The sequence below is a fragment of the Python bivittatus genome, unplaced genomic scaffold (genome assembly GCF_059951505.1).
Source record: "Python bivittatus isolate LINGU-HERP-01145 unplaced genomic scaffold, Pbiv_v1 ctg000480_np1212, whole genome shotgun sequence".
NCBI lineage: Eukaryota > Metazoa > Chordata > Lepidosauria > Squamata > Pythonidae > Python > Python bivittatus.
Window position 1 is genome coordinate 51,566,619 of NW_028277075.1, and position 15,825 is coordinate 51,582,443.

At 39.6% G+C, this 15,825-nt stretch overlaps 1 protein-coding gene across 1 annotated transcript in view; it reads left to right on the forward strand.

Moving 5' to 3' along the window:
- The first annotated feature begins 1,106 nt into the window (after window positions 1–1,106).
- SPON1 (spondin 1) overlaps window positions 1,107–15,825 on the forward strand; it is a 303,833-nt gene continuing 289,114 nt past the window's right edge. The window contains exon 1 of the mRNA XM_088145876.1: window positions 1,107–2,065. Within this exon, the coding sequence (XP_088002002.1) occupies window positions 1,828–2,065 (238 nt within the window). The 5' untranslated portion in view covers window positions 1,107–1,827. The remainder of the gene's footprint in view (window positions 2,066–15,825) is intronic.

A 15,825-nucleotide genomic window follows, 5' to 3' on the forward strand; every position in this document is an offset into this window, starting at 1 on the left:
AGTTTTCTCTTGCAAAAGCGATTTTTATTTTTCTATCGCATTCTCAGAAAATGATGCAGTGGTGTTTTTGACCTTGCTTTTTTGATGTGCTACTCTTGTCATATACTTTTCTCAATCACTCTGCTGCCTCCCTGATTGCCCACGCTCCTGATATAAAAAAGGCTTATCGGAAGTGTGTGTGTGTGTCTGTGTTGCAGCAGCACAGCATTTCTTTTTAAACTTTGTGGAAAAGTTCTGCTCGCTATCCCCCACCCAAAGGTTCTATAGTTAGTGAAAAGTTATCTTTCAAATTAAGGCTACTAGTCTCAGTAACTAAACAGTCTCTCCAACATTAGAGGTAAAACACCTCTTAAGATTACTTGCTGGGGAACATAAACAGGACTTGCTGGTGCAGGGGTGTCCACAGGGCATGGTCAAAAAAATCAAGATGGCAGCCACGATGATGTGATCAACACTCCAATTTTTATTGTGCTTTGCACATGATACTGTTCTATATTTCTGTGCATCTGTGTTTCATCCAATTGTGCTATTTTTATCAGTCCCTGATTCACCATCCAGTGTCTTGTTAGAAACAAACACACCTTGTCTATTTTGTGTCAGAGGAAACTGGGGTGCCTCTTTACCAGATCTTATTCTAGCATGCTCACTATTGGCACAAACCAGAACAAAATCTCCCAGGCCCCATTTCTTCACCCCAAGTCACCAGGCTTTGTATGTTGACCACGGATTGCTCCAGCAGCATTTTGAAAATCGTAAGTTGGCAATCCTAGTGAAATCACGTGGAAGCCCCCCCCCTTTGGGAGCATGACTAGATCATCCTTCTAGCCACGGCATTAGGATCAGAGCTTGAGGTTCCAATTTAAGGTAGTCCCAAGTGTATTTACAGCAAAGTCTCCTTAATCCTTCAACGGCACTGACTTCCATGTGAACGCGTCGCGTGCAGGGGCTACCGCACAGGGTTGGCTTCAAGACACGCATGCCTTGTCCGTGTGCGTCCCCCTGCCGTTTCTTCTAGAGGCAATTAAAGTTTGCTTTTCAAAAACTTCAAGCCAGCCAGATCCTGGGGGTGGGGGTGATGTCATGGACGTGACTATCTCGGGGTCATCTGCCGCGAGAAATCGGCGGCAAGAAATGTTTGCAGTGTCTGGTGGCCTGGAGAACGAGAGCGGTCAGTAAGAACATTCCTGCTCGCTGTTTTATCCAGAGTTTCTATAGACTAAGGCAGGAATGTAGGTGATTAATTTCGAGACTCTGCCGTTCGATCCAAGCGCCCGCCCGCACACACACGCGCACACACACACACACACACGCTCGCGTCTTGGAGACGACAGCGCCGTACCCCGTAACCAAACCACCCAGCTCTGCTATTTCGCCGACCCCTGTGAATTGAGCTGGGCTTAAGTAAACACCAGCGAGCTGCTAATCACAAGGTCTGAAAAACAAAACCGCACTTCACTTCGAATCTGGGCAAAATCAGTCCTTCTCTTCCTCCTCCTCCGCCTCGCCTCGGCGGAGGCTAAACGGGTCCTTCCGATCTAGCAGAAGAAAGATTTTTTTAAAAAAAGGATCCCCTTGCCTTTCGCTCTCTCCCCAGGCTTGGGAGGCGGTGGGGAGGAGAGGAGAGAGAAACCTCCTTGAGCTGCGACTGATTAAAGGCTGCGTTGGTTAGTTTTCTGGCTCGCTTCGCTTTCTCCGGAGCCGAGAAAGGGGAGGCGGGGGGCTTTCCCCGGCCATCTCTTTCAACCTGTCCATGTTGTGATTTCGGCAGCGACAGCTCAGCCCAGCCGTTCTCTGCTTTATTTGTGAAGTTGTTGGGGGACCCGCAGGATGGGACGTTGCCGGCGTTATTCTGGCGCTTTGCGAACCCTGCAGTTGCTCGCCTGGACTTTCCCGCTGGTGACATTGGCTTCCTTGGCGGACGAAACCTTGGAGAGAGCCTCGAAATCCGAAGGCTATTGCAGCCGGATCCTGCGAGCCCAAGGCACGAGGCGGGAAGGATATAATGAATTTAGCCTCCGCGTGGAAGGCGATCCGGAATTCTACAAGCCCGGACACAGTTACCGGGGTAAGTCCACCTTGGGCGCTTTTGGAGGACCCCGAAGCCGGATCGTGGGGAGAGTAAGCGCGGGGGAACTGGCGGGGTTTCTCCCTCTTAGGATGCGGGGAGCCCTGGGACTGTCCCCCCTCCCACCCCGCGCCACTCGGTTGCAGAATCCCGAACACTTGTTCATTCTTTCTCCTTCTTCTCGAGGTAGTGGCCACTATTCAATCTCTCCCTGCCCTCTCGCCTCTCAGGTGGTTCCTGGGTAAAGGGAAGCCAGCTCCTCTATACTCCATGCACCAGCATTATTTTACCTTAATCGCCCCTTGCACGCTTCCCTGTCAGCCGGACCTTATTTCACACTTGGCCCGGGAGACTCCCTCCTAGGCTTCTAATTATCTCGCAGGGAAAGAGAGGGATAGGAAAAGTTTGCGCACCGGCCAAGAAGGCTGCTGGAAGCCACCACCAGTTTTCTTGCATTTTCTGCTTTAAAGTCTAGTTCCTTTTTACCTCCCCCCCCCGCCCCGCCCCTTCCTAAAAGGAAGGATGCGGGGTCTCAAGCCTGTTTACTGCCTAGAAATCGCTCCGGTGGTATTTAGCATGAAGAGACAGCACTCTGTTCGTATTCAGGAGCATGCGGTGACAGAGTCTTATGGGAAAATACAGAAATTAAATGCTCTTCTCCCCCCCCCCCCCGCCAATCAACTCCCCTGGGGATTCAGGAAATGGAATAAAGGGTTCAAGAAGAAAAATGGGGCTTACCCCCTCCTGAGGTGGGAGTCTTAAGTATAATCTAGATAACTACAAGATGAGAATATGGGATCTCCCTCCATTAGGGAACAATCTAGAAATCACTTTTTTTTAGCCAGAACAGATTTTGAGATAAGCATGTTTAACTTCCCTGATCCAGCCCTTAATTTATTTAGATTTTTTAAAACATTCTTTGGAAGAATTAGCACATCCTAAACCCAAGGCATCATTTCTTCCTTTAGAAACTGCTGATTGCAGAAATAACTTTTGGGAGCAGCTACATTTCCTACCATTTCTTAATCCTATAGCTTAGATAAATAAAACAGCAACAAAAATAACACAACTATCTCTTATGAGACAATCCCAAACTAAGACCTGAATTGCTGTCTCTTAAAACATATTCTTATGAAAGCAGATTCTTGACAGGAATAAACCACTTGTGAATAGAGAACTAGCTTATGGTGGGTGGGGGATTGAATAAAATAAATAAAGTTGAAGCAAAATATGGGGAAAACCTTAAATATTCTCTTTGTACAGGTGATTAACTACTCTACAGTGTGCAAATCTTTTTCTGTTATATCTCAACTTGATTCCTGCCTTTTAGGATTTTTGGCCATTACTGAACTGTAAATATAAAGATTTGGGTTAATCTGAAAAGTTGTGGGATGGGAGGAAAACATCTGTCAAACTCCCAAAACAAACTTGGAGAAAGTGCAAATTTTTTGCCAACAAAACGCAGTCAAAGACTTTTTGCATGTTCACTAGTAGTTAGAGGTTGTGATTCTAATTCCTGAAACATTAAAGAATGTGGTATCAAAAATGTAGCACACATAATTTATGGCATTCAAAGCAAAAATCCTTCCAAAATCTCCTAAAACTTAGCCAGATGGAACAAGCATGAGAAAAATATTGTTCAGTGTAACTTTGTTTCTTATAACAGTTTAATGTTGTCGCTTTGTTTTATTTTTATTAACTGTCACAAGAGTTTAACAAGTCTCTCTCATGCAATATGGAATGACATCACACTAAGTATGGAAACAGATTTTTCCCCTGTGCTAATTTTTTAATATGATTCTCCCAGAAATTGTCTTATCAAAATGCAAAGAATATAAAAGAAAAGCTAAAATTAAGGGCAAACTGAGGTTTCACTGCTTATAAATTAGCAGGAAGCAGGAAATGTTCTTTAGAAGTTGCTGAAAAAGGTCAATTATAGGCAAGCAATTTAATAGAGACTGAGGACATTAGGGGGGAAATCCTGATGCCAAGAAGTAGTAACCCCTGTGTTTTTGTCACTGTGTGGGCTTTTAAGAAAAAGAAATCATCATTTGGAGCCTGAAGCTGTTCTTCAAAGAGAAAGAACAGGAATGAAGAGGTTTACTGCTTGTAGCAATGCTGCTTTGCTTAGCTGACAATCACTTGTTTTGGGAGAAGTAGGATGTAATCCATTCCCAAGTGAATCTACATCTCTTGTGACTTCAGATCTATGCGTGGGTCAGTTTCATTTGCCAAACAGATTATTGGCACAACTCATTCTCCCTCAACCCTCTGCTCGTTTTTTCAGTCACCATGTGGCAGGTGGCACACAATCTTGTAAAGAAAGGCCTGTAAGAAGGCATTGACCTGCATTGCAAATGGAGAGAAAGTTCCTCAGAGAGCTGGGTCCGCTTAGAACAAAGTTTTGGATTGGGGATGGGAGGAAAGGAGGAAGCCTATTCAACAGAAGTATGCCATAAAACTCCTTACGTTTGCCAAAGGTGCCTTATCGGCTAACTCCATTTATAGACCCTTTTCAAAGGCTCAGAAAGAACTTTAAGGCTGTTGGTATTCAAAGACATCAGTGCAGGTGAATACATGAACAGATCCAGAGTTCACAGTACAGTTCACAATATCAGGAAGCATTCTGGAACCTTTAATAATCAATGGTGGTCAGTTCTGCAACATCACATTCATAAAGATTCTGTCATAGCAGTGAGAGAATTTACCACATGTGGGAATATTCATCATGTAACATTCTTCAGTGTTCTGTGTTAATCTTTGGCAGAGAATGGAAAAATAATGGTGTGGATGAGGATAGACTCCTTCCTGTCTAAAATTGAAGAGAGCTCTCCCCACCCTACCACCAGTTTTATCCAAGTATGTTCCATCCAAGTTTAAGAGTAATTTCTTTTTCCAAAGGAATTTCAGTGTGAAAAGATGGGGGTAGAGACAGCCAACAGAAATTGTTAGCATCTCACCACATTACATTTCTCATGATTCTAGAAGGATATGGAGCCAAACACTTCCAGAAACATTTTTTTTCCTAAGAAAAATGTGGATGACTATCTTCTTTTTAACAATAAAAGAAGACCATTTTGTAGGAGATCCTTGGAATATGACTGTCTCTCCCCTTCCCCCCCCCCAGTGCTCCAGAAATTACTCTAAATCTGGGGGGTTTAGACAAAGAAACCTTGGAGAAAGGGTTGGGGAGGGGGAAGAGAAGTTAATTATAAACCCAGCTTCTGGATAAACAATTGAAGAACTTTCTGGAAATATTCAGTGAAATTCCCTTTTAATTTCTATGCCACAAATAAAATGAATTTTGATCCCCACTGATGGAGAAAAGGGCATAAAGCACAATGTGATTATCTATCTCTGGAGATGCACACATGCAGTCCCCCTACACCAGCCTTTCCTTACTTGATGCTCCAGTATTGGCCAGGAAAGGTGAACATTACAATCTGAAACTGGAGGGCATAGATTGGGAAGGACCGTACTTGACTGTTAGCCTTAGTTCCTAGGTGGCTGAAGGTATCTCAGTGTCCTGCCTTTTATTATGCAATAGTCTCTCTATTGGCTCCGGTGTCCCTGGTTTCCATTAAATCCCAAGGGAAGCTGTTGTCAACAAAGCGAGAAAGGTTATAATGTGACAGGCGTCTTTCAGTAAATAATAACAACAGAGCATTCTCTCACCTTGCAAATATAGCGTAAGGTCAGAAACACAACCGACAATAGATGAAGCTGGAGTCCAAAGTATTTGGGGGCATCACTTCTGATAAGGCTAATCTAAGGCTACAGTCCTATGTGTACCTATCCAGATATAAGCTCCATCCAGTACAGACTGTTGGCATAGACATGCATGTGGTTGTGTTAATACAGCTGGGTCTACTAGGTCTTCATTTTCCTTTTGCCCCTTGAGGCAAAGCACCTATACCATTTCTCAGTTCTCTCTAAGAATTGGAATAAGTGGCTGTTAGTTTTTTTTTTATTATCTTTGTTAACCTCATGAGTGTAGGTGTCTTAATATTGCAGTGGCTAAAATATGACACTCTTAGCAGTAGTTTATTATTGTACTGTAAATAAAACTATTACAATATGAATGCACATTGACCGAAAGCACCTTTAACTGTATACCTTTATATAATAATATCTATCTGTATATAATAATGCAAATTATTATCATTTCTTAAGTGTAGTTTCTATTCTTGTTCTTTCTCATAGGGCTGACTTTTTTTAAAAAAAAAAGCCAAGGGTAAGACATTAGTAACAGAGTATATGATAGAATATTGTGGGAGTTCTGATATTTTGAAATGAGGAAAAGGAGTATCACAACAGGAGAAAAAGAAGAATCAATTATATTTTACCTTGAGTCCTTCCAGTTTAAGATTTGGGATTTTATCTGAACTCCCTTTTATGTGCAGTCTGCCAGTGTCAATTGGAACCTTGTATAATCTATTTTAGTTGCAGGGGAAGGTGATTGGTAGAGCTGCAAATGTGGAGATAATATTATGGAACTTTCCTATGCAGATGGTAAGAGGAACATCAACTCCATTGAAAAGCAAGCCTTGTGACCAGTTCCTTCCACAATTGGAATGTCTTTCTCATTCACCTAAAGTACCAGCAGTGTAGGATTATACAGTAGAATTGCTCTACAAAGTTGTGGCTATACAGGAAGAACCCATAATAGATGGAGTTAATAAATCTGAGCTGCAGAATTCTGGATGATGGCTGGATGGCAGCAAAAAAAAAAAGGAGGTGTATTGAAAGTAGCATGTTAAACAGAAGGCTGCTCATGGAAAAGGCCGTGTTCTTCCTCCTAGCAGCTCATTTTGATTCCCCTCAGCTTTGGGGTGTGGAACTGCAGAAGGAAAAGAGAATTAGAGCAGAATTAGAGAGAAGATGTTGTGAGTAGGAAGTGGCTTGCTTGTGCTGTTGTTCCCCCTTCTAAATTTTGGGTGATCCCATGCTACATCACAAACTCTGAATTAGAATCCTGGTCTTTGGGAATATGCAGGCAGAAGGAGAAGAGAAACGCTCTTGTGGAAGTAGATTTCTACCTGCAATCTGTTGGGTGTAATCCTAAACTATTGTTCCTGTGGCAGACTTGATTGGTCAGTAGGATGGGTGGGTAATGTGTTATGGAAATTCCAAAAGGAGTGTGTTGATCCAGTTAGACCCTGGACAAGTTAGATTTAGCCCTAAGCAGACATAGTTTTGCATAGGGTTAAAGCAATTCCCTTAGTTAGCTGTATCATGGGAACTGCTGGCCATGGGCTTAATTAATCATTTTTCTCTACCAAGATGAATATGAAGTTGCAGAGAAGCTCTGTAGAAATGGAACCTCTATGGCTGTCCCCCCCCCCCCCCCCCAACTATATGAGTGTATGAGAAAATGAGCAAAACCAAATGGGAGATAGTTGCATTCCGCCACAAGCTTGATAAATCTACCTTAGATCGGGAAAACAGGAGGGTGATTAAGTACAGCAAACATTGGCATGGATGGCTGGGAAGTTATTATTACCACCTTACTACGCTTCTCATGGTGGTGGTAAGAAAATGTGAGGGGTGAGTATCACATTTTGGCAAGCTGGTTTGTTTGAGATAGGGCATTTGTGGGGTTGTTTTCTACAATATCGACTCCTAGATCTATTTGGAAAGTATACTCCATTCCTTCTTCTCACTGAAGAATACCTGCAACATCTCTCAGCGGATGATGCCGCAAATGCATCGGCTTGATCCAGACAATGGACTGATCCTTACAGGTTTCTTCTTGCTCGTAATGGACCCTAATCCTAACACTGTCATCGCACCTGCCCTGTGGAACAGCCTCCCCCCTGAGATTCAGAGGGCCCCAGTCCCTCACCAGGCTGTGAAAATCTGGTCTTCCCCCAGGAGCTGGGCTGGGTTGTGAGTTGAGCCCAATATAGGTGCAGCTATGTTGTGAGTTTGTTATGGCCTTGGCTACTGTATTATGATTAGCTTTAGCTTTGTGTTTCAAGGTTTTATTATATACCTTTTGTAGGTTATTGTCAGCCACTTAGGAATATGTATTTAAGATGGCTAGCTGCATAAATTCAGTAAATAAGTAGCCCAAAGGGTTAAGGCTTAGCAGAATTAACATTTGGCTGGCTAAATCTGTGTTGAATCTAAAATCTTCACCTGCTTGATTAAGAAGGGAAGATTTTAGGGAGCTCCCATTGAATTTGGGAGTGGCTGTGTTTGCGCAACAATTTAACTGAGACAATGAATAGGAGGAGGAATAGCAGCAACATGTTTGTTTAACATGAACCTATAACTAAGCCCAGTACAGATGTTGACTAAATAACTGTACTGGGTTAGTACAGTACAGTTAGTACTGTATCAGTAACTGATACAATAGCATACTACAAACTGTTGTAAAATCACAACATAAAGAAAGGAGCCTATGAAATAAAAGACTCGGTAGGTATAATAAAACTAACATCTGTACATTCAAATTAATGTATTTTCAAATTTTACTTTTAATGGATTCACAGGGGCTCAAGAAAAAGAAGTGTTCTTAGTACTTTTCTAAATGTTAAGAGATTTGACTCCAAATGTAATTCTGGTGGAAGACAGTTCTATAGAACTGGAGCAAAGTGAGAAAAGTCTCTCAGCACAGGAGAACTATTAATCCTGGCCTGGTAGTTAGATGTACAAGTCTATGAACCACAGCATATTTTTTTAAATAACTGGTATGACCATACACAGAGCATGATGTATCAGCATCAACAATTTATACTGGCATTTTTCATGAATACTCAAACCATTGGTTATAGTGGTGATTAAAAGAAGGTAGGAGCAAAATAGGAACAGCCCGGAGTACTATGAACAGCAGTATTCCAGAAAGAAATTAAGGGGTTAAATGAGGTAACCCAGCCAACAGACTGATATAATAATTCATGTGAGACTCAACCAGCATATATGTATTACCTAATTAGTCATCTCTGTAGTGGGGAATTGATGGACCCTATGAACATTCATGAAATTACAACTTTTAACAGTTTTTTTTTTTTTAATCAACATCTTTAAAGGCAGTTGATCATTGATTTAGACTCCCAGGTTCCTCATGACTGAGGAGACCCACAACTGGCAGCCTTGAAAACCAAAGGGGCAAACAGGAAAGGGGGGGGGGAATGAGAGTTTCAGAATGGAATAAAGAATCCATTCATATCCATGTTCAGTTTTAGACAGCGGGAGGACATCCAACTGGAAATCCTGCATTGACAGTTGGAAAGAGAAGCCTATACCATATCATCCAGACCAGGGATAGACAAATAAACCCGGAAGTCATCAGCATAGATGCGATAATTGAACTGGGAAGATGAAATCAGAGAGCCTGATGGAAGTGTGTATAAATAAAATAATAAGGTACCCAACAATGACCCCTGAGGAATGCCTACTGGTAATAGGTAATTAATTTTTAATTAATTAATTAATTTTAATTAATGAATGGGGGTATTTATTTTTTAACTGTTTGTGGCTTTTACTTTTATTGTGAGCTGCCCAGAGTCACCCACTGGGGGAGATGAGCAGCATACATATTTAATAAATAAATAAATAAATAAATAAATAAATTAAATAGGAACGTTTTGGAGATGTTCCACAAAACTCAGAACATCTGGTGAAAGAGATCAGATTGAAACTCTGAAGTACTGCACCAACAACACCAAGGGAGCTTAAATATGTGATCTCAAATGCGGTAGATAAATCTACTAGCACCAATACTGACATTATATCACCAATAAATAATTAGCAACATGAGCCAACAGAGATTCTGTAGGGTATCCTACACAAAAACCTGACTGAAATGAGTCCATAAGGTTATTAGCAGAAGGGTGAAGGGAGAACTGAGGGAGGATTGTTCTTTCAAGAATCTTAGCCACAAAGGAAAGAATAGACATTGGGCAGAAGGTAGGGCAAAGAGAAAAATCAAAGAATTTTTCAATAAAGAACATAAATAGGCAAGTTTCCAAGACTCGGGAAAGGAAGCAGTGATGAGACAGCAGTTTACCAACCTTTAAAAAGAAAATAAGTAGGAAAGAAGGGGGGAGAGATGAATAAGAAGAGAAAGAAAAGGATCAGAAGGACTGATAGTGTAAGCAGCTTCAGCGATTATTTTGCTACTATCTTCTCTGTAACTGGAGAGAAGGAAATTTCAAGTATGGTGAAATTTGTAACTAGAACTAACTAATTCAGGAACATTAGAACACACAGGATTGGAATTAAGGCTTGAATTGACTCAATTTTCAATACAAAGTACTTGCAAAAGTTATTAAGCATAAGTTAACAGGAACATTCCTTATAAATAGTAAAAATGCAGATAGAACACACAGCTGCTTAGAAGACTTTACATGAGTGTAAGTAGTCCCCGGGCTAAAACTGCCCGGTTTAAGGACAACCCATCGTTAACAACGGAGCCTATTGTAGCAAAATTTGAGTTAAATACATAATGATTCGAGTTAAATACACAATGATTTGAGTTCATTACACAATACTATTTATAGTATTATACAATAATACTGTTCTGGCTTACATATAAATTCGATTTAAGGGCAGACTCTGGGAACGGAACTCATTCTTAAACTGGGGGCTACCTATAGACACTGAATACTGATAGTAAGGTTGTTTTGACTGTTCCAATACACTAAAATATTGAGAGAAAGCATGTTGGTAAGATTTGCACTTATCATTCACTTTTTTTTTCTTTCTATCACCAGTTCAGTTTCCAAACTGCTACTTTGGAGGTAACCAGGAACAGAAGTTTCTACTAGTGGTTACTTTTCCTATTGTCAAACCTAGTAGAGTTTATGCTGTTTGTGAGGCCAGATTTTAAGCTGTTATGAATTTTTCTGGTGCTTCTGATTTAAATAAATTTGATCTATTAGAAGTACCAAAGAAATTGCTGCAAATGATGTGAACTGGCCCAATTTTAACTCTCAGAAAAGTCACAGGAGAACTAAGTTTACCATGAAGAGTGAAATTAACCATAAAGTGATCAGATTGGATTTCTGTGAAAATCTTGCTGATATTTTTCTACCTGTTTCATTTTAGCATTCAATTAATAAAAGCTAAATAAATAAATACCACAGACATATCTTTAGTTCAGATCACGTTTCCTTGACAATGAGTAGATGGAGCCTCTAATAATATTAAGTCATGAGAGGACCACATAGAGTATACTTCTTTAGCAAAGAAATATTATTTATCTGAGATATTAAAATCTCCCAGAATCACTTATGGAAGTTCTAGATCCTATTGACAATCCTCAACAATCTGGTTATTAGTGTTGGATGGCATTCACTTATTGGAAATTTCAATTCAGCAACAGGAATTCAAATGAATTTAATAGTTGCTGCTGAAGGAGTAGGCACAGATCAGGAGAATTAGCAAGCGTTGTCAGTATCACTTAGATTTAACCATGTATTCACAGGAACCCAGCATGTCAGGTGAGATTAGTTTATCATGTCATGTGAACTCCAGTAATTCATTCATTTCTTTCTCTTGACATGCTCCAGCTAACACATTATTTATTTATTTTTAGTTAGGTTTACAGTCTAAGTTGCTTGAAATGAGTAGCGTGGAACTTTCCATTGGAAGAAAGTTCCATCAGTTGGCTTAGTTCCTTCAAAGTTATAATGGAGGAGGGGGAAAGGATGCTATATCACTCGCAGTGAAGTTTTTACTGTGTTATAAGCTGGCATGATATTATCAGGATGGAAGGATTAAATTCTACCTACGTTCTGTTTCATAATTGTGAGTCAGACTTTTACAAAGAATATATTTTTTCATTCCTTTAAAATGCAGAAACATTTTGATAGTGAAATGCTGTGACTGTTTGGATTTTAAGCTTTAATATTCATATATTCAGATTTTTCTTTGTAGTAGGAAGGACTGAGAAGGGTCCTAATAACACTAGACTCATGCAATCTAATAAGTCTGGGAGGTTGTGCCTTCAGCAAGATGGTAACATTAGGAGATAAGTCATATTGCTCATGAACACTTTGAATTGCCTTTACTCATGGAAGAAAATACTAGAACAAGGGATAGAACATGATTCGTGCAAGCAGAACAGTGAATCATGCTGAATAAACTGTGTTGATTAAAAATTAGGCTGGAATACCAACATTCGGACTGATTTTTCCAGCAGAATGTTGGAACACTCCAGTACTTACCATTATAAATCTCCTGACTCCTTAAAGGAATAAATAGTTTTTTGCCATCAGCTTCATTAGCATCGTACAGTGTTGTCCATTATATGTCAAAAGATTTTTTTTTTAATTCCCTTGTCATCCCACTCTTGTAACAATTTGATGTGGCATTTGGGTTTGTACTGACCAAAAGTACAAAAGTTCACAGATCAGTGAAAAGTATAAAAATACAGGGGACAGAGATCCATTCCCTTCTGAAATGCACTCTTAACATTTTGTCTTACTCCATTTAATTGATGCTTTGTAATGCTGTGATCTGGAAGAAAAGACTTTAGACACTTTTTTTTTTTTTTTGGTGATGCTGTCACTTTTGTTTGTAGGGAGAATATCTGTGTATTTCTTATAAGTACAATAGGATTTATACAAGAAGTAATGGGAATGGAAAATATTGACCTAATGAACTGCTGGTATAACATTCAAATACTATTTGTTGTTTGGCTTAGCTTTTTATTTTTCATTATATGGTTCTTTTTGTGACTATTTGTTTAGATTTATAAGTCTAAACATTCAGACATGAGTTAATCATTATTTTTATTTTTGATATTTAGAAAGAATCTTAATAGCACTTAGGGTAAGGCAGTTCAGCAAATATTAAATCCAGTTTTGCTTAGTGACTTTTTGCAGGCCATATTAGCTGATAGATTGGTTGGAAATAAAGGTTACAGCTAAGTACTGGGAGTTAGCCTCTCCCCAGCTGATCAGCTCTGTTCCTTTGAATAGTTTATATAGTAGGGCTTCCTTTACTGGAAATGCAAACACGTATCCATCCTTTGAACATTTAAAAGAAAACCCACTTACTCTTTCAAAGGACTTTCTTAACAATGAGATCATCTTCAAATCATCTGTTGCTTTCTCTAGTTAGTCATCTTACTGTGTGAAGTATCTCCTGAAATCTTTGGAAGATCTGTGCTTGTAGTATTGCCAGTGGGCAGTGTCTGGGGATAGATAATTATCCAAACAAGGGTTTTCTTAGTTTTGGTACCCAGAGTTTCTGGGGTCATGAGAGCTAAAGAAGGTGGACTTGGATAAACATATGTTCTCCTCCTTCAATTGGTAGAAATTATTTGCTGGGTTAAACATCTTTCACTGACAGAAAGAACCTTGTGTCCTTAGACAGAAGATCCTGGATTCAAGCCATTGTCATTTGTGAAAATTGCAGATGTATTATATTGCATGGTTGGATGCGGCTGCAGCCAAGCTCTGGTAATTAGAGTTTAGCAACATTGTCTTCTGGTATGCTGTACAGACAACTATACGTGTTTCATCCACACACAGAAGAAATCCCTTATGGGGGGGGGAGGGGGAAGCAAAGGGAGAAAAGAAGTTGAATACGTTTTAAGCCAGAGTTATGCTGTAGAAAAAACCCTCATATTTTCTGGAAAAAAGTATTTTCTGATACATTTATGAAATGAGTTGGCAAAATATTAAGGTGTGGATGTCTTCTACCAAGGCATCATCACCATTCTTTGAAGATATAAATTTGAAGTTGATTCAATGAATTAGAACATGGTACAATTGCTCAGATTGTCAACAGACATACATGGTGTAGTGTAGTATAGTGCTACAATGTACATATATGCATACATAGTGCAATGTGGTGCGATTTTTATTTTTTATATTTTATTGATCTTGCTGTGAACTGCCCAGGGTTACTGTATATAGGATGGGCAGCCATTTGTTAAGGAAGGAAGGAAGGAAGGAAGGAAGGAAGATGCTCCATCCTGCAACAACCTATAGTTATTGTTGTAGCAGCAAGTGCTGTAATGAAAATGGAATGATACACAACAGATTGCCTCTGATTGTGGTAATATCAGTTATACTAGAGCTAGAAAGATCCATTCTCTTTCCAGCTTTTCATCAACACATGTGCAACTTAGCCATCTAGGACATCTCTGATGCTGCATTCCCAGAACATTTGATCCTCAAATTAGTGTAATGCTAAGCAAATCAGAATTCTCAATCTTCAGACAGGGGTCTTTGACTATTATTAATATATGAACATTCTTGTACCTTTGGCAATATTGTGAAGTGCCTATAGGAGGAGAAGATAAGATTGTGAACTTTAGCACCTCAGATTGCTATTGAGTGGGTCATTGTGGTTGGATCATTGAAGTGTAATGGTTGTAATGTTGGACTAGAACTGAAGATATTCAGTTTCAATTCCTTATTTGGTCATGGGTGAGTATGTAAATCACAGTTCATTTAAAATTACAGATTGGATAGATTCATCCATTATGCTAAGGCAAATGTGATGGATTTGAAGAACATGCTAAGCCAAAACCAAACAAACCACATTGTGTCATAGTGTGTGACATGTGAGCTGAGCATTCTTTGAGACAATGGCAACAGTGCAAGTGAAATGTCAGTACTTCTTTATAACTGAAATCAGAAGTCAATTCTAACCAAATGCATTTTATTTTTGTATTCTGTGGTATCTTTATTCATATTTGGTTAATTGATTCAAGTAGACTAATTTTAATTCAGCATAAGTGCTTGTAGGTGGCAGCCTATTTCTTCAGCTGCCAGAACTGCTGGCAGCAGGCAGCCCAAGGCAATTAAGAGAATGTTTACTTTCAATAAGCACTGTTTCAGAAAAGACCATAACCTGTCTGGCAGAGTATGTGGCTATGGATGCCACTAAGATTATAGTTTTATGCACATTTCCCTAGGAAATCGTTCAATTGAACCTAATGGGGCTTACCTCTGGGTAGCCAGACATAGTACAGCATTTATATAGCTTTCTTGGAAGTTATTTATTATTAGGATTGTTTTATATTGTATTTTAATGAATTTTATCTTTGCTGCAAACTGCCCAGAGTCGTTTCAATGAGATGGGCAGTGACAAAGTTGATACATACATAAATATAAATAAATAAATTGCCCATCTCTAAAATAGGAGAGCTGGCATTGGTATTTTAGTGGTACTTGGCTCAATCTTTGTATGAACATTTTGTCTCATGTATTTAGCCTTAGTCTCCAAAAGGTACTGTGGAGGGTGGAGTGTGAATGGTGGCACCTCTCAGCATCACCTTATGTCTGTTGCAGAGGTGGATGCTATATAATTCCTTCCATGGGCTCTAGATAAACTTTTTGAGATCAAATCTGAAGCACTGCTCATCCCTAATGCCTTCTGTTTCTTGGCAATGATTTTGTTGATAATGGCCATTTTGAGCTCTCTCACAAGAAAGCTTAAATGTTCACCATATTTCTGTCTACTTTCTACTTCGGTATATTTTCCACTAGGGAACAACCAGGCCTGAGTGAGAAGAATGTTAGACAAGTTTGAAAATATGCCCATGGAAGCAATCTTAGTAACATGCGGCATGCCTAGAAACAGACCTGCATGAAAAGTGAAGTACTCAAATGTTTCTATTATCAGAAATAGTACGATTAATTAAACAGTGTCCAGTTGTTTCTTATGTCTCATCAAATTTACTTAGGAGAGTTAGGGGAGCATCTTTGAAGGGAAATCCAGTTGGGAAAGCGGGAATCTGTTCAATTTATATTTGATGTTCCCTATAAAAAACGAGACCTGCTTTCTGCCAAATA